The sequence below is a fragment of the Electrophorus electricus genome, chromosome 18 (assembly GCF_013358815.1).
Source record: "Electrophorus electricus isolate fEleEle1 chromosome 18, fEleEle1.pri, whole genome shotgun sequence".
Lineage (NCBI taxonomy): Eukaryota > Metazoa > Chordata > Actinopteri > Gymnotiformes > Gymnotidae > Electrophorus > Electrophorus electricus.
In genome coordinates this window covers 8,615,847-8,641,909 of record NC_049552.1, presented here as the reverse complement: position 1 = coordinate 8,641,909, position 26,063 = coordinate 8,615,847, and the positions used below count along the sequence as shown (strand labels likewise).

The 26,063-nt window shown below is 37.4% G+C and overlaps 1 protein-coding gene across 7 annotated transcripts in view; it reads right to left on the bottom strand.

Moving 5' to 3' along the window:
• Nucleotides 1–1,216: 1,216 nt before the first annotated feature.
• The window catches only part of LOC113577265 (cyclin-dependent kinase 17), a 37,128-nt gene continuing 12,281 nt past the window's right edge, over nucleotides 1,217–26,063 (bottom strand). The window contains exons 2-19 of one of the 7 annotated variants that reach the window (XR_003410610.2): nucleotides 25,320–25,472; nucleotides 23,091–23,237; nucleotides 20,707–20,840; nucleotides 18,709–18,834; nucleotides 16,682–16,738; nucleotides 15,906–16,020; nucleotides 15,621–15,715; nucleotides 15,447–15,509; nucleotides 14,428–14,551; nucleotides 14,101–14,221; nucleotides 13,514–13,611; nucleotides 13,199–13,304; nucleotides 12,990–13,032; nucleotides 12,666–12,756; nucleotides 11,471–11,548; nucleotides 10,741–10,843; nucleotides 10,403–10,549; nucleotides 1,217–6,083 (exon numbers count right to left, since the gene is read on the bottom strand). Coding sequence is in view for 5 of the 7 variants with exons in the window: in XM_027009804.2 (XP_026865605.1) it covers nucleotides 10,758–10,843; nucleotides 11,471–11,548; nucleotides 12,666–12,756; nucleotides 12,990–13,032; nucleotides 13,199–13,304; nucleotides 13,514–13,611; nucleotides 14,101–14,221; nucleotides 14,428–14,551; nucleotides 15,447–15,509; nucleotides 15,621–15,715; nucleotides 15,906–16,020; nucleotides 16,682–16,738; nucleotides 18,709–18,834; nucleotides 20,707–20,840; nucleotides 23,091–23,237; nucleotides 25,320–25,449 (1,614 nt within the window). In the remaining 2 variants the exon portion in view is untranslated. Of the gene's footprint in view, nucleotides 6,084–8,807; nucleotides 10,550–10,740; nucleotides 10,844–11,470; nucleotides 11,549–12,665; nucleotides 12,757–12,989; nucleotides 13,033–13,198; nucleotides 13,305–13,513; nucleotides 13,612–14,100; nucleotides 14,222–14,427; nucleotides 14,552–15,446; nucleotides 15,510–15,620; nucleotides 15,716–15,905; nucleotides 16,021–16,681; nucleotides 16,739–18,708; nucleotides 18,835–20,706; nucleotides 20,841–23,090; nucleotides 23,238–25,319; nucleotides 25,473–26,063 lie in introns of those variants that run through there. The other 6 variants (XR_003410611.2, XM_027009804.2, XM_027009803.2 and 3 more) reach the window with 6 other exon arrangements.

Here is a 26,063-nt window from a genome sequence, read left to right as displayed (position 1 = left end):
CATGAGCACTGCTTTTTTTGATGCTCATGTTTGTGGATTATATAGAGGATTGAGCAACAGGTAAATTAGGTCAGCGTGCATGCAACAGTAAAGGTAGCCACTGCGTCCTAGTACTCCACAATCATGTGTCCCTTAAGTCCACTTAGGTAGTTGGAATAGTTTATGGGTCCTTCCTTCTGTAGCAACAATTATAAATTATTCCTCTGATGAAACTTTGATCTGGTCAAAGTGGGTTTTCTCTTACCCCTGGCCCATGGACAGGAACCAGGACCCCTCTGACAGAGGTAGAGGCTCAGTAATATCATGATATCCTGCAAGAGAACTAAGGGCAACGGAGGGTAGTTGGCTGGGGTGAAGGTGTGGTGGGCTACAGCACACCTTTTCTTAGTTGGCCATTTCGGTCCACCACAAATCTAGTTTGGGTTAATTTGTTTTGGTTACATGGTTTGTTACATTTGTTGTTCTATAGCTAGTTTAGTGAACTCAGTACCTCTGGTAATTTGGTAGCTGAGAAATAATCACATTATTGAACTGGCAACTTTTTTAATTTGAGACTGAATTAACAATTCTTAATTTAATTTCCCTGTTAATTAGGGTAGTGCCTGAATAAATCTCATCAATCATGAGATTTCTTCTTTCCGCTACAGATGCTATCACACTCCATAATGATTCCTGAGTGGCTACACTCTTAATTTATCAGTGTTGGTCTTGTTAGTATTCATGAGCTACTTGTGCATCTATCTTGCTGGTTTTAATACCATGAGTAATCTCACAATTATGGAATTTTTTGTTGGTGACTTTTGACTGGTGCAAGAACGTATTGATTTGAGTTTGCAGGCCCTTTCAGAGGAGAGATATATCTGTACATAATACAGACAGATACAGGTCACTGGCAGTTGCATGACTGCAAATCATGATTGCATGAATGCAAAATAGACAAATCCTATTTGAGCTAAAAGAATCAGAATTGAACAGTGAGGATTCTAATATGAAAGTGAATGCCTAGATGCCTGATACTCCTTGTTCCTTGTTTATTTTATTAAATTTATTTAAATATAGATTAAAAATAGTGTTTGTTCTCAAGCCTGAACATTACCTCATATTTGAAAATAATCTAGATTAAATATTCTACTTTTGTCCAATCTATTAGTTTCTAGCAAATTATACATTGTGACTGTAAAGACATGCCCCAAAATACCCATGCAACAATTTAAAATGCTTTTGCAGAAATTTTATTGGACATTGGCACATGCATTCAAAAAAAGATAAGTACCTAGTCTACACAAACCAAGTGCATGTACTTTAGGTGAAGTTAAGAATTTTTTTATGTCACTACATTGTCATGAAAGATCAGTGGCTACTGGAAAATTCGGTCCTGATGTCTCAACATTACCACTTGCTGCTTTTACATGTTTTAGGAACTGGCACTGTTTAAGGAAATGGAAACAGACAGACATTCACTCCATGTGTCACTGTAGGAGATAACGGAGGGCTAACCCCCCTTCCCCCCATCCCCCAACAGATCTAGTAGATGTTATGTGCTACTAGATGCTCCAATCTTATCTTTGTAGCTAGATATACAGATCATTTGTTCTCTATTTACAAACCCAACTGCAGTGCCAAATTAAAAGTGGGAGTTGTCATGCTTCAAAAATGATCATAAGGCGTTTGTAGACTTTTTTGATTAACTATTCTTGTCTAATGTGAGAAATGTATAAGTAGTCAATTTCATTCCAGAACAGCCTGCCTACTAGATTTGTGAAACTTCATCTAGAAAAGGATGCTAAAAAAAACTTATAGAAAATAAAATTTAACATTTTCAAAACTAAAAGTTCAGCTTAGTTGAAAAAGTGAGGGGATCAATATTATGGAGGTCTGACACCCCACCTCCATTATTGTCATTTTCACAATATTACATCCCAGAGGAAACTGGGAAAGATTAAAGTATCCAGCATTCCCAACATGCTTAGAGGTACCCATATTATCAATGATGTTGACAAAAATATAGGTAAGGATTCAAATTAAAATGAGTTGATGTTGTAATACAGGAAATCTTCTATCAGAAATGTTTCCTTGAAATAATGTACAATAAGAAAGTAATCTTTAAAAATGTATTCCACTTTTCATCTAAAATGAAAAATGAGGAATGGCTCAAACTACAGATGTGTCTACAAAGCATTTTCTCCATCACAGTTCAATGCTCATGAGCAACAAGAATGAAGGCAACTAAACACTCAACTGAACAGATAAACTAAAGTAAATGATGCCAAAAGGTCTGACTGGAAGCAGGGTACATGCAAACTGATAATACCTGTCTAATGTGATCAACATTTTCTCCTCATGTTCTAAGAGATTGACTTGTAGATTAATTTGAATTTCAACAGATTGCTTCAGTAAATCACTATTATAAACAATTATCAACCAGTCTCTGAAACTTGAGCATTTGGCATAATTTACAATAATCAATCATTTGTTACTTAAAATGCCATTAAATGAAAATTATTTTTAAAATTCCAAATTTGGTGTTAATTTAATGTGAAAGTGCACTTCCAGTTTCCGTATTAGTATTAGTGCAGATAAAATCTCTGTTGGTCAGAACTTTCTGAGGACTATGCATTCATCAAACAGGAATATTAAGAGCCAGTAGCCTTAATTAAATAATTAGTGTGTTTAACAAGATATTGAAGTTACTAAAGTAAGACGTGATTATAAAAGCAAAGAAGAAATACTAAAACAGTTTAAATGCTCAGCATTAAAATTGAATTTCAATGTGCATGACAGTCTGGCTAGTTAACTCAATATATAAAAACAGAGGACACACGTATTTAAATCCACAATCAAGAAACTGTATAGCCAGTTGTGTTCATATCAAATTTAAGCTCAATTTCCATTCTCAATTAATTCAGCAATATTTTTTTTAAAGAATTAAACTATTCTTAAACATTGTAAACATTTTATACCAGCATTATTGTACAGACTGCTGGATCTTGTACTGAGTTTTTTTTCAGGGAACTGTAAGAAATCCTCAGTCCCTTGTTTCATTGTTTTAGAATAAGAAATACTGAAGTTGTCACTTTGTATTTCTGAAACACCTAATTGTGGATTAAAATGTGCATTAGTTTCCCTAAACCAAGAATATAAGACAACAATAAATCTGAAATTAGCTCCAATCATTGTCAAAGACCATCATTTGTTACTGTAGTTGTTATTGTTTCTAAGGAAGCCCTCCTTTGGTGTCTCATCACATTCTTAAACATTCTACAAAACAAAATACAAAAACAAGTAACCAGATGGTGGCTTTCAACCAGTTTTCATAACATTAACACTAAAGCATGTACCTACACATTACAGTAACATTTGAAGGGTATGTACACAACACATTCAAAATAATAGCTACTTTAACATCTTACACAATAAATTACATCACCATTTGTGACATCTTACATCACCATTCATGAAGTATTCATGTGTAACATGAAAATAATAGCTACTGTACTGTATTCAGACAGATGAACTGCACTGAAAATTGGAGATATGGAATTTTTTTTAAATTTGAGACTTTTAAAAGTCTATTTAAAATTACTGTGAGAAACAACATGAATAGTTCATCATTGTTAATAATAATCCATAATCCATGAATGCATTATGTAGTATTTATGCAAGATGTTAGGAATATGTTATAAATACTCCCTTCATATAAAATGTTACCCAAATGTCTGATTTCTGTAGTAGCTATAGCCACTAATGCAAGGAAACTGAAAACAAAAGGTGGGTTTTATTAAAACAAGTGGTAAACAAAACTTTCTGAAATTCAAGTAAAAGGTAAACTAATTTTATACAAGGCTCTCTAACCTTCATAAACCTTTGTTCATATGGTGGTCATACAACTTCCATCTTAACCATTACAAAAATGCTTGCTCAAAATGTGATTCACAGGTAGGAATAAAGGAGTCTTATAGTTCTATATGGAAGGACTACGCTGTAGGTATAACTGTTTTAGGTGTTAAGAGTCTCAAACATGCTCCTTCTTACTCTGACTACTCAATTTTTGCCTCGGGTTACAGGTTTTGTAAACTTAAGTGTAAATAAATAAACCTTCAATGATACTTCCACATGGCTTGTTTTTCATTTGGCATGTTTTCTTGAAATATTAAAAAAGGCAAGCCATATGTAAGATATACTACTGTTGTACTATTATTGAAGACATGGATTTCAACATGGTCATTGTTCATAATTATCATCTATCTTATACAAAGAAAGATTTAAATCCTTAAAAATGCATTAAAAAAGAAAAACAAACAAACAAACCCAAGCATCACTGTTAATGTGGATTCACTGGGTTAATAACTGAACATTCACCATGCAAATACTGTCATGTACAAAACACATTCAAGTAATCTTGCAGATCAACAAATTGCAGAACTAACTACACAGTTTCAATCCATGTGACTCTGAAACTGAAAGTATGTCTGCGCAGTGGAATGGAGATGTTTTTATGTGCATGTACTAGTGTACTAGAGAATTCTGTAGTATTGCATGACAAAGGTACTGATGTAATTGATGTAAGTTATTAAGTATTGCAAAAGAACTAATCTAACAGTTTTGTGAGATGTTATGTTTGTGTATGTTTTCTGTATGTGTTGTGCCAGCTCTATGGCTTTCAGCCTGGACTACAAACAGTCCATTTCCTGATTTTTAGTTCATCATCTGATTACAGCATCCAGAACCCTTGGCTGTGCAAACCTATCCAGTGGACGTCTGCCAGTGCACATAACTCACAGTAGGGATATTTTTGAAGGCATTATATCAACAATTATCTGCTCTGTTTCCCCAAAAACAGTTATCAGCTCTTCTGTGGTTATAGTGGCTTTGATGCTTTTGGTTAACTGTGCCCTCAAAAGGAAGGAGAAAGAGAATGGGGTACTGGGTGAAACAATACTCAAATCATACATAATAGGTGAGGCTTGGTCTGGTTGAGCTGAGAAGGGTTCTATAGCCTGTTCACGTACCACAGTAATCTAGTGAGCACATTATGCTAATATAATACTATTCATTCTTGTAATACCCATAACTGTTCTGCCAGTTAGTAGTGCAATACCTTTGCTCCTCCAAAGGTGCATGCTTTAGATTTGCACAGTGTCCAAGTTTGTCCTCTTCATACACAATCTGAATTGGAAGGTCTTCATATTAGTTTTACAAGTGTGTACTATAAAAAGACATGCAGCATCACTCATTCTGCACTGGGAAATTCAGTTTCATGTCAGTTACTTTGAATGGGTTCCAGTCATCCAAGGTCACTGGTTTTGTATTTAAAGAAGACAGCCTGAGCTTAACTACCATAAGGTGCCAAAGGTTAGTTGCAACAGCCATTCATTCAAACACAGCAGTATGTGATGCAGGTTCAGGATTTTTTTTGAGGGTTATTGGAAATATCAAAAGGCAACATTTAAACATTATGTAACTATACTCCTGATCCACCTCTCCAGCATAATGATACACACACAAACATGCACAAAGTTGTACATGTGGACATGAATGAGGTATGCTGTACATCTGGAATGAAGAGGCTTGCACAGTGTTGAACATTTATGAGTGGTGTATGTATTAGGGCAAGGTAAGGGGCATGATATGATGTGCCATATGAAAAAAGCAGCTTACACTTTTGTCTAAGTGGGGGAAAAAGATGTCTTTTCCTGTAAAGTCTTCTTGGCACCTGCAAAAATCCATCTACATGATCCAACTGAGGTCTTCATGATTCCTGTGCAAATGCACCACATCAAAAGTCTCTTTGAAGAATGACCCTATGTATAAAGGAGCAGTGGGACATGCTTCTCATGTTCCTTCATGAGCTGTATTTGCATTATTTTTCTTGATTGCGTAGTGTATTTTTCATTCCGTCAAACTTCAGTTTTTTCTTTCACCCTTCTCAGCGTACATGGTTTCAGGTTCTCTTTCGTTGATTGTATCATTAGGTTATTTTGCTGTTCTTTTGGTGAGGGTCCTTGTTAATGCCTTAGGTGCGCTGTCATCAACTATGCTTCTTGCTTAAAACAATACACTCTGTCGGCGGGACTTCCCCTGGGCTGAGAGAAAGAGAGAAGGATGAATGTTGAATGTGAATCAAAATTATTCCAAAAGATTTTTTTGTCAACTTGTTGAGGAAAGTTCATGTTGCTTTAAAACAAACACCACAGATTAGTTTTTATTTCTTTTTAAAACACTTCACCCTGCTACCCACATAAACACTGTAAAAATAAAACAAAACTACACAAGTCCGGTTTTGCTGGACAACCTTCAACTCAGCATTTTTCACACAACTGTCAATGGTGTAAAATAGGAGCTGCTTCTCCTTTTTAAAGAAATGAATGGTAGAACTGTACTGATTTGTCTTGTCTAACTGCTGAGGAAAATGCCTCTCCCTTATGTGTTTGTGCTTGTAACTGCCGCTAACTGTACACACACGAGTTTGTGTGTTTTACAAATAGGAAGTGACTCTGCCGACTCAATCAAACAAAACCCCCATGAAAACTACATTATAAAATAACAGTGAATGTCTTATGTCCAAGTTTGGTAGGTTTCTTCATCAAAAGACCCCCTCATGAGCCACTGTTTTTCTTTTTCCTCTTTTGTCATCTTGTTCCACTTTTTCATGAGATTCATTACTTCTTTTCCTGTCCCTTTTCCTTCTGATAGGATCATGGGAAGTGGTGTTATCTCCTTTTCTACTTGCCTGATCCCCATTGTGTATCTCTAACTATGTGACATGTTGACAGTCTGTTTTTAACTATTTTTTAAACCAATTCACTATTTCTATTCTTTATTTTAATGAAATAATATATGTGATTTGTTTCTATTATGCAGTCACAGGTTAAGTTCATTAATAAATCAAAGTGTGTATAGTAGGCAAGCCTCTCCCTATTAAAGCAGTAACACGTGTGTCTGTGTGTGTGTGTGTGTGTGTGTGTGTGTGTGTGTGTGTGTGTGTGTGTCTGTCCTCACTGCTCCTTCCCTCGAATTAGGAGGGACAGTGTGTGTCTGGGCTCTCGCTCCCTCTCAAGCTTGTGCTTGCTCTCTAACAGCTCCCTCACACTCCTCTATGTATCAGCAAATAGCCTACTGCAACTCCCTGGTAAAACAAAAAAACATTACTACACTTGCAATTACTAAAATTTACACTTGCAGCATATATTTAAATCACTCACTTATAATTATACTCCTCACTTGCTGTTTGTCTACATGGGGTCCATTTTGAGTGAACCTCTAGTATGATCTTGTCAGTTCTGGGGCAAGTATAAGCATGATGCATCACTTTCACAGCATATAGCTGAAAAGAATTTATCATATATCTAATACCATACAATCGGCGTTCATGTTCACTAATCACTTCATAAGCATTGTGTGTGCTAACAGCCTCTAGCTACTGATTAGGTCTTAGTATTTTATACAGTGGTTCTTCTTTCACAGCATATCGAAAATCCCTTTTTCTAACATACCCCTACTGAATAAAATTATACAAGCAAGTGTGCACCTCTTCATAACAGTAGCCCACAATACCATACTATGTAGATCTGTAATCATTTACAAATATTTCTAAATCTTGGATACCAGGGTATGTCAAATCAATACATTATTGTTTATTGCTGCACAAGCTGTCATTTGACTGCTATCACAATTTTGGCATTAACAATATTGTTCTTTAACATTTGAGTGTTCTGTGGGTGTTTTGACCAATCACATCAATAATAATCTAACAAAATAATGCAGGCCTATTTTTAAATATGTCATATCAAAGGTTCAGCACAAGATGTGCAAGATCTCCACGGGCTGGACATCAACCAAGTACACAGGTGACAATTCTGTTTTCAGTGGCATTAAAGTGTGATATTATTTTTGCTGTTTCCTTAAATAATACGATTAAAAAAACAGAGCTTGGACACATGTGAGTAGAACAGTCATGTGGCTACCATGCCTTAATTTCTGTAAATATTCATACAAATATGTTTTTGGTCCATCACATTATAATAAGGTTTCCAGTGTTTTCAGCATTCAGCTTTCATTATCCAGTTTTGGCTGTCCCATTCTTTTGTCCTGTTCCTAGCATAGGAATAAGGCTGGAGCTCCCTTCATTGCCACAGACACAATGTTCCCTCCAGCACTGGCACTGTTGGTCAGTCCATACAAGGGGCGCATTTGGCCATGGAGGACTACGCGCAGCTGCCAGACGGGCAGCATGGAGCTGCTAGGAGGTGCTTGGTCGTATGCTGCATTGTGCACTCAAGCACCAGCTTCATCATCGTCATCACCACAGCAACCACTACAAAGATCATGCAGCCAGTGTGGTTGTTTTCGTATCACAAGATGACGTGTGACTTGTTCCATATCACAAGATGAACTGTGGCAAATTCACATGCTTCCCTTTTCAAATTCCTCAGATTGCAAGTCTAAGATGTTATTTGTAATCCATATATATCAGAGATCAGTAACATTTGTAGGGAATCATGATGCAGATTCACTGAAATAAATCATAACTGTGAAATTACCTTCTTCAACGACTTCTGCCAGTGTGTTTCTAAAATGCATTTCTAAAGCAAAAATCTTAAGATATATTTATTTCCAGGTTGGTCTAAACCTGTAAACAAGCTTATGACTGATCCTAAAGGAAGAGATTTACAAGAGGAAAATAACCCGAGCACTTATGTTTTAGGTAGCTTGCTGCACAGAACTGTTTAGTTATGACCAACCTCACATGTCCCTGATAAGTGTGTAAGCAAATTTGACTAAAATAATACATTCCAGTCATTTAACCATTAAGTTTAACCAATATGTTTTTAATATACGGCAATCGCAATATGTAGCAATATAATTGCAATAAATGTTGTCCATATCATGCAGGCTTAGCTGTTTATGTGGGCATTAACTAATTATAAAGTATTACCAGCTGTTTTCATGAAAACTTTACCAGGAAATAAAAAGAGAAATAGATATCAAAGGAGTCTGATGCCACCTTGTGGTTTATCTTAGCCCAGGCTACAGTACATATAGAACATTTTCAGCCCCTTTGAAGTTTTCCACATTTTGGTATGTTTCAGACTAGTCTTAAAATTTGGTTGTTTTTTTCCTTCTCATTAATCTAAACACTATAGTCCACAGTGACAAAGCAAATACTGGTTTTTCCAATGTTTTGTAAATTTATTAAAATGTAAAACTGAAAGATTTAATTTGCCTAAGTATTCAGACCCTTTGTTATGGCACTCGCAATTGAGCTCTGGTGCATCCTATTTCTATTAATGGGCTTTGGTAAACAACTTCAGTGGTCCACCTGTGACTAACTGAATTGATTGGACAAAATTAGGAAATGCTATATAAGGTATATATAATGCCTCAGATTTGATGGTGTATGTCAGAGCGAAAACCAAGCACTGAGGCTGAAAGAATTGTCCTTACACCTGCGAGACAGGATTGTGTCAAGTCCCAGATATGTGGAAGGATACAAGAATTATTCTGCAGCATTTAAAGTGCCCAAGAGCATGATAGCCTCCATCATTTTCAAAACAGAAGAAGTATGGAACCACCAAGATATTCCTGCCCACCCATCTCAGGTGAAAACCTTGTCCAGAGTTTTATCCCAGACTGGGGCGAAGGTTTGTTTTATAAGAAATCACAGGAGTGGCTTTGGGATAAATTCTGTGAAAACAGCCAGAGCTCAAACCTGGACACAGAAGAGAATCTCTCGAATGACCTAAAAATCACTGCGCACCAGTACACCCCCTCCCCTCCCCACTGAACCTGAATGATTCTGCTTAGATGAATGAGACAAACCGCCAACAGAAAGGTGTGCTATGCTTGTAGGATCATTCCCAAGAAAACCTGGGGCTGTCATTGCTGTCAAAGGTACTCTTACCAAGCATTAAGTGAGGGAGCCTGAATATGTATGTAAATGTAGAAAACCGTTTTGCTTTATCACTGTATAGTATTAAATAAGATGGATGAGAAAAATTATTTGAATCCATGGTCTGAAAAATACAAAAATGTGGAAATCTTCTTAGGGTCTGTGAAACGCTCCATATGCAGTTATCCGAACAAGACTGCACTTGGAAGGGTATGCATGTATCACAATAAATTATTCTAAATAATGACAAAATGCAAACTGAAGTATGATGGTCTGCTACCTTCGCAAGTTTGCTCACATCATTTTAGGATGAAGTAAATTCTTTAGACAAAAATAAATCATTTGTCTATGCTGACATAATGTAGCCATAATTTTAAAAGAATTCAGAAAATATTTTTTTTGTTCCCTCTCAGATGCCTACATTCACTCTCTTACAAACAACATGCACACTAACACTCATCATACAGAGCTATAAGTAAGTAACAAAAGTTACATACATAATTACAAACATACATGATGACAAACCCTGAAAAAGAAAGATTCCACTGGTGGCATGCTGTGCCAACAACTTCACCCTCCCCTGACTTTTTAAAAGAAACACCTGAAAGAGTATATTTACTGAGCAGAAAAAGTCTTTAGATGTGCAAAAGGGAGTGATGACTGAAGAAAAAATCCAGAAGAAAGAGTGCAGGCAATAGGAGAGAGAAAACAGGAGGCACAATTAGGGGTGAGTCACAAAACTGAATGCAACATTAAACAAGTGTTAACACTGAACAAAGAGGAAGAAGATCAATAAAAAAAAGAGCCTGGGATGAGAAAAACAGGGACAGAAGAAGGGAGTGTTTATTTACCAGAGTGGTAGAATGAGTCAGCTGGTAGAGGGGGAGGGTGGGGCTTTTGCTCCTTCTCTCTGGAAATATTCCAAACAGGTAGGACCCATCTTATGGGGCATTGCTTTAAAAGGGCATGTTGGGTGGGGTTTTAGGAAAGGGTGTGGAAGGTGGATGGGGCAGTGCAGAAAAGCATAAGAAATATTTTTTTTGAAAGGGAGAAGGAGAGTGAAAAACAGAGAGACAGGAAAACATTGAGACACAGACCCTTCAGCAGAGGACGACGTTCCAAGTAGCACATATTTTAAAGAGCCAGATGCGGATGCAAAGTGAGCATGCATGCCTCGCTGTCATGAAAGCATGGCATATTCCAAGTACCAATCTAGACTCTTGGTCTAATCATTTTTGAGGCTATGTTTCAAAGACAAGTTAGTTGCTATTACAGCCATATGAAACATGAACACAACCCTGCATGAATTGCGAAACACATAGCATGTAACAGCAATATGGGTGATGGACAGCAAAGAATGTGTTTATTTTTTTAACCATTTCCAATTTCTCTCCCAGTTCAATCATAACTACTTTCCTCATTGCATTCTCTTCCCTGTTGCATGTTTGCTCCATGAGTCTGGAACGGCAAAGTCTGTATGTATGTCCTGATGCAAGGATGTCATTGCATCTTTCCAACCTACCAGCCAAGCAGCATGTCAAGAGCATGATCACACTCAGAGAAGAGTTCTAAATCACTTGCCTGCTTCAGAGTATGCTGTGGAACGTTTTCCTGGGTCCTTCTGAAGTAGGATGTCCTTCACAGAGAAGATGGAGGCAGCTGCCAAGAACATTTGGTGTCAGTGCATGCCAGTGGCAAGATATGGATCTCAGAACATGCATCAAAGAAATTAAACACTGCTATAAAATGTTTGAATTTTCAGAGTGAAGGGAAATTAGATAGTCTTAACTTACAGGACTAGAATATAGTTTTGTGTGTAGTGTATGGTGTGAATTTTAAGTATTGGTATTTATAGTCTGTGTAGTCCTGTGTTCTATCCCTTCTGTTGTTGCAATAATCTTGAACAGCATCACATGCACTTTGTGTAATGCACTTTGTATAATAGAATCTTCAGTTTGTCTTCAGAAAAGTATCCTTAAAATCTAATGAGTCAATAAAACATATTAAATTAACAAATCCAAAACATTTTAAATGAAATCATCTGCAGAACCCCAAACATGAAACTAGTATGGTAAAAGTAGCATGGGTTGACAAACGTTTAAGCATCAACATTTATAATACAGTTTTGCTGAAACAGGGTGATTAGTAGCCACCTTAAATCATGAGATTAATAGCTTTATGTAGAAGCACTTCCTGTATTGAAACCAATAAACAATATGAAGCTGTAGAAAAGCAAAAAATACAAAAACAAACACTTAAAAATGTCAATTTTAGTTGACAAACCTCTATTTTTACATTTTTATATATGATCAAATAATTCCTATGAAATTATCCATTTGAAACTATCCATAAGGCCTTTATGTAATCTGTTTTCTTTTTAATTACTTTTGTTTTATTTACTTTTACATAAATTACATAAAGTGATTTACAGTTCCTCATTAAAAGACTCTTATGTTTCAGATACGATGGGTTGGCACATCAGGAGTTGCACTCATGGATGCACGATTGGAGACTTTACTTTCTTGACTTAAAATAAAATTGTCTTGAATTTGGTGACACCAAAATTAGAAAATGAAAAATAAAAAGTTATAATAATACAGTTATTTGCCAGTAGCATGTATAAAAAGAGACTGGTACTAGTCACTCAACTGCTTAAAATTGTTTTTCACTCATTCACTTCTAAAAGGCTCACCTGCAGAAAATCATGTGGACATGTTTTTATTTCATGAACTTTATAGTGTGAAGTATAATTAAAATTCTAGTATTCAGTACTTACTGTCAGGTAGTCGATGCACTTGCTCTCCCAGACACCTGAAGTAAGGGTGATGGAGAGCCTCTTCTGCTGTGACACGTTGCTTTGCTTCAAACTATGTAGACATGCACATGCACGCAGACAGAAATACAGACAGACAGGCAGACAACAGACACACAGACAGAAACTTTGTAGTCAATACCTTGGTAAACTGCCTTGCTGCTCCACTGTTTATACAATGACACACACACACACACACACACACACACACACACACACACACACACACACACACAAATAAACACAAGTATTTGCTGAGTAATAATAAATAGGTTTTTATGTACTGACCTGTAATAACTTAGCAATTAAGTCATGACCATCACTGTCTATCCTGTAATCAAAGACAGAGGTCCAGATTTGTAATAAGATACTGTGTATGGTTTTGCACAGGGACAAATGTGTGGAGACACACACACACACACACACACACACACACACACACACACACACACTCATTCTTCCAAAATTAATTAATGTGCATGCACATAAACACACACCTGGGTGCGTGATTGACAAGAGGTTCGGCATGATATTGAGGGAAGTTATAGGTCTTGAACTCTTCACTAGTACTGACCCCTGGCCAGGACTCCTCAGTGGGAGTGCCTGGAGACACACCGTGAAATGGAGACAGACCGACACACACACACACACACACACACACACACACACACACACACACACACACAGAGACATGTGAATATAAACGATACAGTAAAGATACATGTGGGGAAAAAAAGAAGCCCTGTGGCACCCAAAATAATGTGCAGAAATAAACACAACCACACATGGATACACCATCACACTGGCCTTACCCAGGATGCGAAATATGAGATGGAGTTCATCCTCCACAGTAGAGCCAGGGAACAGAGGGCGTCCTGTGATCATCTCATAGAATATACAGCCAACTCCCCTACACACAGAGACTAATTAAGTGATTGCATTTTAAACAGAGAAAGAGAGAACAAAAGAAAGAAAGAAAGAAAAAGAAAGAAAGAAAGAAAGAAAGAAAGAAAGAAAGAAAGAAAAGCAGTATTATGACCTTGTGTGCTACTTGAATTCTCTGTATTTATGAATTTTCCAAATTAAGCAAATGCTTCCTTAAGTGAGGCTCTTGCCCCACTGACTGATGCATTTCTAAAGACTTTCCCCAGGGAGGATGGTACACCCAATAATTTCAGTAAACCTCTGGCCCTTCAAAATACATAAAACAGTTAGACCCTTCATTCCCCTCATAGATCCTAAGCCCTTAAATATAGTTATTTATATTAGGGTTATTGTAAATCACACTTTTAACCTGTAATTCTTGCCCTCACAGAGACTAAATGCTATATGAAGCCTCTTCTACCTGTGTTCCTTTGCTGAGGTGTCTGCAGAGAAAATGTTTGGGTATGCATCTCACCACATGTCTATAGGAGTGGAGTACTCTGTTGATCCGAGAAGCACGTCAGGCGGTCTGTACCAGAGTGTGACCACCTCATTAGAGTAAGTCTTGGTAGGCACAGACTTTGCTCGAGCCAAACCTACAACAACAAAATCTGTGGCATATCTACAATGGGAAAGCAAATTATCTCACCCCAAAGAGGCGGACCTGTGTGAAATTCAAGAATACATTTCTCCCACTGACATCAAATACATTTCACACTTTACAATTATCTACCCTTTTCATGGTGTATATGTGCTCATGTGTATGTACTGGCACTGTCAAAATAGTGTTATTTTTATTCACCAAAGTCTGCCAGTTTGAGCTCTCCCCTGTCATTAATAAGAAGATTCTGTGGTTTCAAGTCTCTGTGTAGAACCTTCCTTCGATGGCAGTATGCTAGTCCTCGCAACAGCTGGAACAGGAAAATCTGCAGAGCAGATAATAGTAAATGTGAAAATCTAAATTATACAGATTGGAAACAATTTGACAGTTTTAAAGTTATTGCTCTACATGAACACTAATTTTAAAAAGAATTCCAAGGTCATGCGAGATGCTGAGTACTAGTTTGAGAAAAGTGGTATTTTCAAAATCTGTGAAGCCACATGTCCTGAACAGGATTTCTATGCCCTATTGTTCAATCTAAGAGTTTCTCTTTCTACCGAGGTACACCTACCCGATGTGATGTCACTGAGCCTCATCCTGTCTCAGCTGCCATGGCTACTCCTACCACCCCCTGATGTCCCCTGCTGTAGCCCACCACAGCTCCATCCTAGCAAACTACTTCTCCGTTGCCCTTAATGGACGTTCTCTTGGTGTATGGGTCTCAGACACATGCACACCTTGGGACAAGACTAGGACCTCTAGAAAGCTGGACTAAAAATGAATTGCTTATTTTGTTTTTATTTATTTGTCTCTTTAACTGTTATTATTGTGGTGACCATTGCCGGCCAGAGAAGGATGGCCCCCCTTTTGAGTCTTGCTTCCCCTCAAGGTTTCTTCCTAAATGCCCTTGACTTGCTCACTGAGAGCTTGGACTGGGACATTTGTAAAGCTGCTTTGTGACAATATCTGTTGTAAAAAGTGCTGTATAAATAAATTTGAATTTGAATATTGTTCAAGAAAATGAAATAACAATTTTTTAAAAAGATTTTTATAAAGTTCCTACAGCCTTTTATAAAGTTCCAATATTTCAGCAAAAATAAATAAGCACATATACAAAACTAAGAAACGAACTGACTTGTATTCACATCTCAGTTTTCTCTTCTATTACTGGTGCTTTCAACTGCAAATCAGGTACAGAGAAGAAATGTATGTAGACTCACTTTCACATTGTGAACACACATGATGCTCCCACAATCATCCATGTACTGCTTTAAATCCCTTTCCTGAATATTAATCAGAAAACCAAGTGTTAGGACACTTACTCACACTTACCAACAACCTCCAGTACAGATGCACAGAGATACACACATCATGTAACACTCTCATATACCCACCAAGTACTCAAAGACCAGTGTGAGGCACTTCTCTGTGTGGATGATGTCATGAAGAGTGACAATGTTGGCATGTTTTAAATCCTTCAGGAGGGACACTAATTTAAAGAGAAGAAAGAAAGAAGGAAAGAGATGGAAAGAGAGAGATACAGACACAGGACAGAGAGAGTGACAGACAGAAAGATAAAGACATTAGTGAAACTTTATTTTGACCAATTGCTGATCTTAATTATATCATTAAATATTTGTATGAGGGTGAATGTTAGGGTGCAGCACATGCTATGTTACCTTCACGTATAGCAGTACAGGGTGCACCCTCTTCATGTTCCAGCCTAATCTCCTTCAGAGCCACCAGATTATCAGTCAGTTTACTGCGCCCCTTGAACACTGTCGCATAGGTGCCCTGCACAGATGAAACTCTTTTTATTTTAGCTCACTTCTGAAGGCTTTAATTTTTTTTTTTTTTGTTTCTTAATGGATTCCAACTTTTGGAAATATTTACCTTGTGGGTTAATGGTTCTGGTGATTTTTTAAAATTTTACCAAGGTTTGCTTACTGGGTTACAAAATCACCTGAACCTTTTTAGGTACAGCATATAATAGTGGATATCACATACAGACAGGTCTTGTTTATGATTCATCCTTTAATATGTATGTGGTTGTTTACTGCATTGTAGTCTGGATGCATGAACTGCCTATGGAAATGTTTACCTACTAATTCAAATTCTTGAACCTTGGAAGGCTGTCACTGGCTGTTGTCTGATGCTCTTATCCAAAGTAACATATATATTTATCATTATGGATCAGATTACAGGTTATGTAAGGTTACATCAGTGAGATAGCAGATAATTTTGCAAACCCTGCTATTTTCACTGGCAGGAATAAACACATATTTACAGGCTTTTGGAAAACAAGGACATGACATTCATTCACTCCTACATAAAAGGAGAATGTTGACAAAGTAAAAAAAATTTACAGAAACATGTTATTTAGTTAAAAAACAAACAACAACAACAACACTACACATCATCTCTCGATTTGCTCCCTGAGTTGTTTTTTTTTTACCTCTCCAAGTTTGTCCAGTTTTATGTATGTTTCCAATTTCCCGAAGCCAATTTCAGACTGTGTGAGAGTGAGATAAAGAGCAAAAGGTTAGAGGTCAACAGCAAAATGTTAGGGTGTACTTGCATACTGTATATAATTAACCTGAGGAAGTTCTTAAAAGCATGCAACAGCATGAGAAATGCCAAAACACAAGAGGTTAAACAAGACAAACAAGTTAAGGCTATGATGCAAAGTTTAACATAAAAAACAAATTTCTAAGAAGCCAACCAACAAAACACCATATTCAAATGTCTGTTTATGAGCCAAATTAATCAAAAACAATCACTTTAAAATACCACTTTAAGGAAGTAACAAAGAGAACAGAATTTAAAAAATGGCACCTGGCTTTCTCTTATACCTAAGGCACAGAAATGCTGTGGTAACTCATGGTATCTAAATTAATACAAACCTAGCAGCACAGTGTTTGTACACTGTACCAGCTCTGACCTTATTACATTTGATTTTCACTAGAGGGTAAATGTGCCTCCTATGTTTCGTGTGTCCTAGACCATCAGCATTTACACTGACCAGCTTACCAACTGAAGCATGTTAACTACTTCACCTTCTCTCTCTGACCCTCTCACACATAACACACACCCACAAGTAAAAACAAACAAACAAACAAAAAAATACCCTAGGCCTTATGCCAATACCAACAGAGAGGGCACTTACATATTAACCTTCAGCTGTACCCTTTATAATGTAAGGATTAATCTTCTAGCAAACTCTTAAGGATTTTATCATATAGACATCTAATTGAGGATTTCAATTCTAGAAGCAGAATATTATGTATTTACATTTACCTGATGCTTTGATATAAATGCAACTTACAGTTATGACTGTATACAAATTGAGCAACTGAGGGTTAGGGGCCTTGCTCAGGGGTCCAACAGTGGCAACCTGGTGGTCGTAGGGCTTGAACTGGTAACCTTCTGATTAGTATAGTCAAGGACCTTAAACACTGAGCTATACGCTGCAGCTTATCATGAATTTTGATTATGGAAGTCCAGTGACTAAAGAAATCCTAGTTAACCACAGTGTCTGCTGAAAGGACTGTGAATAAAACCATACATTTGCTCCACTGCTGAGTAATGTTAATAATTTCAAAACAAGTTTCACTTGTTTGTGTGTTTTTGTGAGTGGTATATTTTAAAGTTTAATTTGGAAGTTCTATTCTTCCTCAAAATGAAAATAAATGCAAGCACATCATTTGGATAAATGGCCTGGTTTGGTATCATGACAATGCATCGTAACAACTTTAACTGGTTTGTTTCAGCAAAGACAAAAGGAAAATAGAAGAATGAATCTGAAAATTAATTGTCACTATTATGACACTCTATTCAAAACACCACTATGACAAATAATGTTGATAATACTGACTGATAACCTTTATAAATTTAGAAATAAGCACAAAAATTGTTGACCAGCAATAGCTCTTTTGTAATTTGACATTACGCCAGTGGAAGGCTTAACAGTTTTTCTCACTCATGCCATTCATCAAGTTACAACTCTAGTAACACAGATGACCCAATTTAAAGACAGTTATGATACAGAGGCTATATCTTCTTATAGTCATAATTTATGTCTAAATCATAACTACAAGAAGCCATGGATATCTGTGCTCAAGCTACTATATCAATATATGTTCTAACATATACATTATTCACAAAACATATCTACATAAAAACATTCATACCCTAGCATCCTACAACCATCTAAATTCCAGTAACTACATACAATGCATGCAGACACAAAAGTTTCATCTGCAAAACTGTAATGATTAATACTGTCAATTTGGCTACTAAATGGCAGGTAGCGTACAGTTGGCAAACTAATCTAGTGTTGAAGGTACCATACATGTTTTCTCTGCTCTGTTAAAGCTAAGTATGATTAAAATTTTAGTGAAACTACAGTAATGAAAGAGAGTGCCAGAGAGAGAAAGAGAAAGAGAGAGAGAGAGAGAGAGAGAGAAGGGAAGAGTGGGTTACCAGAGAAGCACGCCGTAGCCTCCGACTTAAGGGTTTGTCGAAAGGAGGACTATTCATAGCAAACCTTTCCAAGTAGCCCTCTGGCAAACGAATATCCACTGGCAGTGACAGACGCTTATTAATATCCTGTAGAGGAACACAGAACAAGGGAGTGACTGAAAAAAAAAGAGAGAAAAGATACCACCGGCAATGTGCAATACCAAACTAAGTGCATTGATAGTAGCCAAATGTTTGGGTATATATTTCAGCCCAACTGAATTGTAACATAAGACTCAGCAGAGCTCCTTAATATGTATATTTTTGAGCCAACATTATGTCATCGTCATCAATGTCGTAATCAGCATCATCATCTTTATTTAAGCTTGGGTTTACATTAAGAGGGAACCCTTATCATAAGTGTAGCCAAGTACCCTGGGGAGGTTAAAGAGGAAACAGCAGAATAAGATGAATTTTAAAGACTAAACACAATCCAATTAATAAACAATAGTGATAATAATAATAAGACAATAAAACAGGCCTTAAAAAGCAATAACAACATAGTTAATAAACCAAAAAGAAAAAAACATTTTAAAAAGAATTAAGATAATCAATTAAAACTATATAGTCATGGGTAAAATAATTGCAAAGTAAAATTTAACTCCCTATGAGTTTTAAATGAGTTAGTCAATTCTTGTACAGTAACCCAGCTCACTCATGCTCAATAACTAAAAGCAGATTTACACAGCTCAGTAATAATTCAAGATACCTGAAGTATAATAAAATCATTTGAGTGGGATTGGTAGAGTCCATTTTTCAAAGAAAGCTTGGATGTAATATAGTGTCATCCGGCTGATGAGACCCTTATGGATAAAAAGTAGTCAGTAAGTAGCCAGTGTGTTTTCCATCCTACAGCTAGAGAGGGTCATCCAACTTTCTCATTGGTGAGTACTATATGGATCAGGTAAACCAGTTATGGTAAACTATACCCAATCATTAAAACTAGGCTTCTCTGTTTTCTGTGACTCTATGAATACTGAATGCTTCTGAAATAAAAATATTCAACATACCATAGTCAATGTGAGTACCTCTTCAAAAAGGTTCAAACTTGTTCTGTTTGAATTTAGAACTAACTTATGGTTCTAAAGTGTTAGCGGCAAGCTAGCAACGGTCATTTGCAATATTTTAATGGCTGCTTTAGTAGAGTGTGCAGCACAGTATAAAATTGTGTTATTAGCATTCAAATGTACTATACAATCTGTTACAGTGGAAACAATATCATTAATAAAATATTAATGTGGTACCCTTTTGCTTATTCAGATTTACATGTGGTAAAAAAGAAATTCAGATTAACATCTTCCTAGGTCCCCACAATATCATCCATCAGAACAGGAGTTCTGTTCTTTGTGAACTACCTAACTATGTAATATTTTAGCAACAGTGAGTGATCCACTGATTTATTGTTCACTATCGATCATTCTAGTATATTTGAAGTCACAGGTTTGTAGCTTGTAGCTGTTCAAGTCAGTTATCTCTCCTCCATTATGCAATGGATAAAATACAAGCTACTTCTTTAATCTTTGCGTTTATCATGCAAAGGCACACATTTGAGATTTTAAGACCTGTTAAGTGAAAACGTCTTTTGATTAAGCAAAAGCAAAAAAATAAAATATTAAAAATTAATATTCCATATGCTCTTCAGATTCCACCCCAAATAATTCTGAAAACATACACTGCAGCAGAGTAACACTGGTAAATTCAGCACATTAAACATGACTTCCAGAGTTGTTTAAAAAGCATCATTCTGTTCCATTATGTTCCAAATGCATATTCAATTTATCCTTATCAGGTTTTAAAGTACATAGTAAAACCACCAAAATCAATAACATTTCCTATTTGTGAAAGTGCTGTTGAGAGTATAGGTTTGCTGTATGAGAATGTTTGATTGACTTCATGCTAGATGCATCAGGAATAGTTATGCTGTTGGTGAGTATGCTGCTTTATGAGATGATTATATGTTACCTCATTGGAGATACGTCGGGGATGGTTGTTACGCATTCTGACTCTGACGGGACTCTGCACCTCATCAGACGAAGTGCCAGAAGCCTGATCGCTCTCTCCATCTGAGCCCATCTTTACATTCTCATGCACTATGCCTGCCCACAAACACATATACACAAAATATATTAAAACCCCTACAACACGTATGCGCACACACACAAACACACACACACACACACACACACACACACACAAACAAACAAATCAGCAACCTCTATATTCATTGCCTAGGAACATGCACTGAAGCTGATGTATAACCTTACATATAACCTTACAGCTTTTGGAGAGTTTTGAAAAATGAAAAAACAAAATTGTTATTGCTGACATCAAATTTAAATCTGTGAACATGGCTAGGGTATGATTTGACTTGATACAGAAATACAACACAATTACTCTGCTCTGGTTTACTCTGAGGTTTGTTATTAAACTGAAACAAAAGTGTATCTGTATCCTTTTCAGACACCGTACAGTTTAAATTTGTTGTTGATATCTTTAGCTAAAAGCAATGCCAAGCCTGAACCATGCAACACCTTGTGCTTGACAGATGCTGCTTACACAATGACATTATGAATACTTTTGTTCTGCACTCATTTCAGCTTGTACAAAAGCAAGGAATGGTGAGCCCTTCACACAGAAGTAAACCATATAGGTTTCCACCATTTATTGGTAATAGGTAATACTTATTAAACCTGCGATTTGATTGCTGGCTAGCATTATAAGCATCTATCATTAGTAAGCAGTAATTTTAACTGTTAAATTTAACAGTTGCTTTAGCCTACTTACACGATATTGCCAAAAGTATTTGCTTGTCTGCCTTCACACGCATATGAACTTGAGTGACATTCCAATCTTAATCCACAGGGTTTAATATGTTATTGGCCCACTCTATGTAGCTATAACAGCTTCAATTATTCTGGGAAGGCTTTCCACAAGGTTTAGGAGTGTGTTTATGGGAATTTTTGACCATTCTTCCAGAAGCGCATTTGTGAGGTCAGACACTGATGTTGGACGAGAAGGCCTGGCTCGCAAGCTCCGCAATAATTCATCCCAAAGGCGTTCTATCGGGTTGAGGTCCATACTCTGTGCAGGCCAGTCAATTTCTTCCACACCAAACTCACTCATCCATGTCTTTATGGACCTTGCTTTGTGCACTGGTGTGCAGTCATGTTGGAACAGGAAGGGGCCATCCCCAAACTGTTCTCACAAAGTTGGGAGTATGAAATTGTGCAAAATCTCTTGGTATGCTAAAGCATTAATAGTTCTTTTCACTGGACCTAAGGGGCCGAGCCCAACCCCACACCATAATCCCCCCTCCACCAAACTTGGCACAATGTAGTCAGACAAGTACTGTTCTCCTGGCAACCGCCAAACCCAGATTCGTCCATCGGATTGCCAGACGGAGAAGCGTAATTTGTCACTCCAGAGAACACATCTCCACTGCTCTAGAGTCCAGTGGCGGCATGCTTTACACCACTGCATCTGACGCTTTGCATTGTGTTTGGTGATGTAAGGCTTGGATGCAGCTGCTCGGCCATGGAAACCCATTCCGTGAAGCTCTCTACAGACTGTTCTTGAGGTAACCTGAAGGCCACATGAAGTTTGGAGGTCTGTAGCCATTGACTCTGACCTCTGTGCACTATGCACCTCAACATCCGCCGACCACGCTCTGTCATTTTAAGTGGCCTACCACTTTGTGGCTGAGTTGCTGTCATTCCCAATCGCTTCCACTTTGTTATAATACCACTGACAGTTGACTGTGGAATATTTAGTAATGAGGAATTTTCACAACTGGACTTGTTGCACAGGTGGCATCCTATCACAGTACCACACTGGAATTCACTGAGCTCCTGAGAGTGACCCGTTCTTTCACAAATGTTTATAGAAGCAGTCTACATGCCTAGGTGCTTGGATTTATACACCTGTGGCCATGGAAGTGATCGGAATACCTAAATTCAATTATTTGGATGGGTTAGCAAATAATTTTGGCAATATAGTATAGGTCTTTTTAGTCTCTCATGCTGACTGGACTTTCTGTTCTGAATGTAATTGTTTATAAAATACATTATTTACATGAAAAGCTTGTTTTGATGTGGTATATTTTCCTTGTTTAGACAAAATCACTGACAGAAATTGAATAAATATGCTTGAGATATATAAATATATATTTGACAAGACCCTTCCATGATTTTGTCAATTCCTCCAAGACTGACATTTTCGAGGAGCACATGGGCACAACAAATTCAAACAAAAACAGAAAGAAAGAAAGAAAAAGAAAGAAAGAAAGAAAGAAAGAAAGAGAATCAGAGAGACATGCAAAAGAGAAAATAAAAGGGACAGAAAGTCACCGAGAGAGCCAGTCCTGTGTAGGGAGAGGTAGGGGCGATCCAGACCATCTCTACGGATCGCTCCGCGCCCCAAACCCCCTGCATACTGTCGCAAGAACGACGGGGCACTGTGGGATGCAGGAGGGGGCACGGGGCAAACCATGGGCTCTGGGGGAGAGAGAGACAGGGAGAGACAGGGAGAGAGAGAGCGAGAGAGAGAGAGAGAGGTGAAAAATATAAAAACAAACAGCTGTAGGAGACTTGGGTACAAAATTACTTACAGGACAAAGGAGCCATGCCAAGGAAAGAAAGAGAGACATAGAGAATATATAAAACAGAAATAAAGAGCATATATAAAGGCAAATGTAGTAGAATTGAGCATAAAGTTCTTGTAGGTGAACTATTATAGTTTCCTTCATGGAATTCCTAAATACAGATGTTGAACATGTGTTGTATGCGCATTGTTTGAAAACACATTAAATGTGGTTATGTGACATTTAATTTACTATTTAATATTGCACAATGCCTGCTAACCCAGTCTGACTTCCACTATATTTGCACTCCACCACATATATTAGCATGCACGCACACACACACACGCAATCAATCAAACACACACACACACACACACACACACACACACACAACTGATACTGAGGAGGACCACCATCTGCTCTCAGAACAGCCTCTGGTGAAACAGATTTCACAAGAGCTTGAATTATTCGTTTGTCATTTTGGACTATGTTGACATGACTGCATAATGTAATTACTACAGTTTTGTCAGCTGTCCTGCGAATCTCCAATACTACCACATCTCCAAAGTCCAATAGTGGATTCAGATTTGGTGACTAGGGAGGCCAATGAAGTACACAGAAGTCAGTGCTTTTTAACATGGGATATTATCATGCTGGAAGTAGTTATTATAAGATGGGTACTCTTATGGGCTTTAACATTTAAATGATGCTTGTTTTGTATTGTTTTGTATTAGAGTACTAATGCATACCAAAAACATTCCCCTATACTATTACACCACCAGCAGCCTGAATTGAGACTGGGCACATTGGGTCCTTGGATTCATGCTGTTTATGCCCAGTCCTGATCCCATCATCTGTATGTCACAACAGTTCAAATTGTGATTCATCAGACTAGGCAATGGTTTTCCACTCTTTAACTGTCATTTATCAGTGAATCAGTGAGGTAGTGTGTACTGTACCTTTAGGCATGTTGTATATTCAGACATGGTTTTCTGCTCACTACAATTACGCAGACTGGTAATTTGAGATACCATTGCCTTCCTTTCATATGAAACAAGTCTGGCCATTCTCATTTGACCTCTCCCTTTAATGAGATGTTTCCAGCTATAGAACTCGGCCATGGACAGAGCAGTTACAAAAAGCATTTCACTGCCAGTTATACCATGTATGACTATGTACGTGACAAATAAACTGTGAACTTTGAACTTTTTTGCATGATTACATACTGCTGTGTGTGAAAATCTTAGGAAATTAGCAGTTTCTGAAATATTCAGAACAGCCTGATTAGTACCAATAACCATGTCAACTCACTCATAAATCTTTCCCCCAATTTTTGAGATTTGAAGTGAACATTAACTGAAGCTCTTGACCTGTGTTGGCCTGATTTTATCCATGATTTTATGCACTGTGATTCTGCCATGTTTGGCTGATTGGATAAGTACATACACTGTGTGCACAATTATTAGGCAATAGAGTATTTTGACCATATCATTTTTATGCATATTTTCCAACTCTAAGCATATCAGATTATATGCGTTTGTATAATGAAGGAGGGTGTGGCCGAAGAAGTTCAACACCCTATATCAAGGTGTGCATCATTATTAGGCAGCTTCTTTTCAAAGAAAATGGGCCAAAAAAGACATTTTATTGACTATGAAAAGTTTCCATAAGTTACTATACTTTCCATTCCTGTGTAGGAACCATATGCACAAACCCACTTTATTCACTGTTGTGTTGCATCACCAGTACATAGTTTTCTGAATTCAGTACCTATATTATCCTAAGAATGAACACTGATGCCCTGCTGAGTATAGGCAAAAAAGACAAAAGAAAATAAAACACTTGGTGATGATGTCTGAAAACAGTCATTCATTTAGGCTAAGTACATGCATTTTTATACCATAACTGTAAACAAGTAATTGATTTCAGCAATATATAGCTTACCACCCATGCAACTACTGAGGCATTTGCTTAAAATGTGTGTGTGTGTTTTCACCATTTTCCTGTGAGGTTGGTGGCTCATCCGCTGCCGTGTGTTCCGTGAGCTCTGACAAGTTTTCATCCACTGGTCGGGCACTCCGCAGGCTCATAGACAACCGTCTCTTAATAATCTTCATCCGGTCCATCAGCGCTCACTTCATTCAGGAGCCTGCGAAGACAGAATCATTCTAAAATCTACACACACCCTTAATTCTTCTGCTACTGTAATTTACCATGATTCCAACATGTTTCTTATTTTACCTTTACCTTTAACCTGCTGAAGTATCTTTACTGTGCTTCAGTAGCATGGCGTTGGGGTAGTGCACTACCCTTACAACTTCACCATACAAATAGTCTTTAAATAGTTGCGTTTAAAGTTTTAGGTTATATGTCATAATTTTAGCTCCAGAAACTATGACTGGGCGGTCTTCCAGCTGCCTTAGTACCAGGTTGTTGGGTTTTTTTGCACCCTTTCTCAATGCATGATCCCTTTGTTAAATGAAAAGTACTGAAATTAGCCTGAATCCTCCGTCTCTTGCTTTGCTTTGCCAGAGTGACACTTTTGTCAAAAGTGGAGCAGAGGACCACCACTCTAGTCAAGTAAAGACTAAAAATAACTCTAGGCAATTCAATAAGTTCCTGGAAGTCGTGTCATGCACCTTGACTGGCACCAATCTTAAAATCAAGTCAGCAAGAGAGTGATGTCATGGCAGAGTGGAGCCTGGCTGCTAGTGAAGAGCCAGTTAACAAACAATGCAAC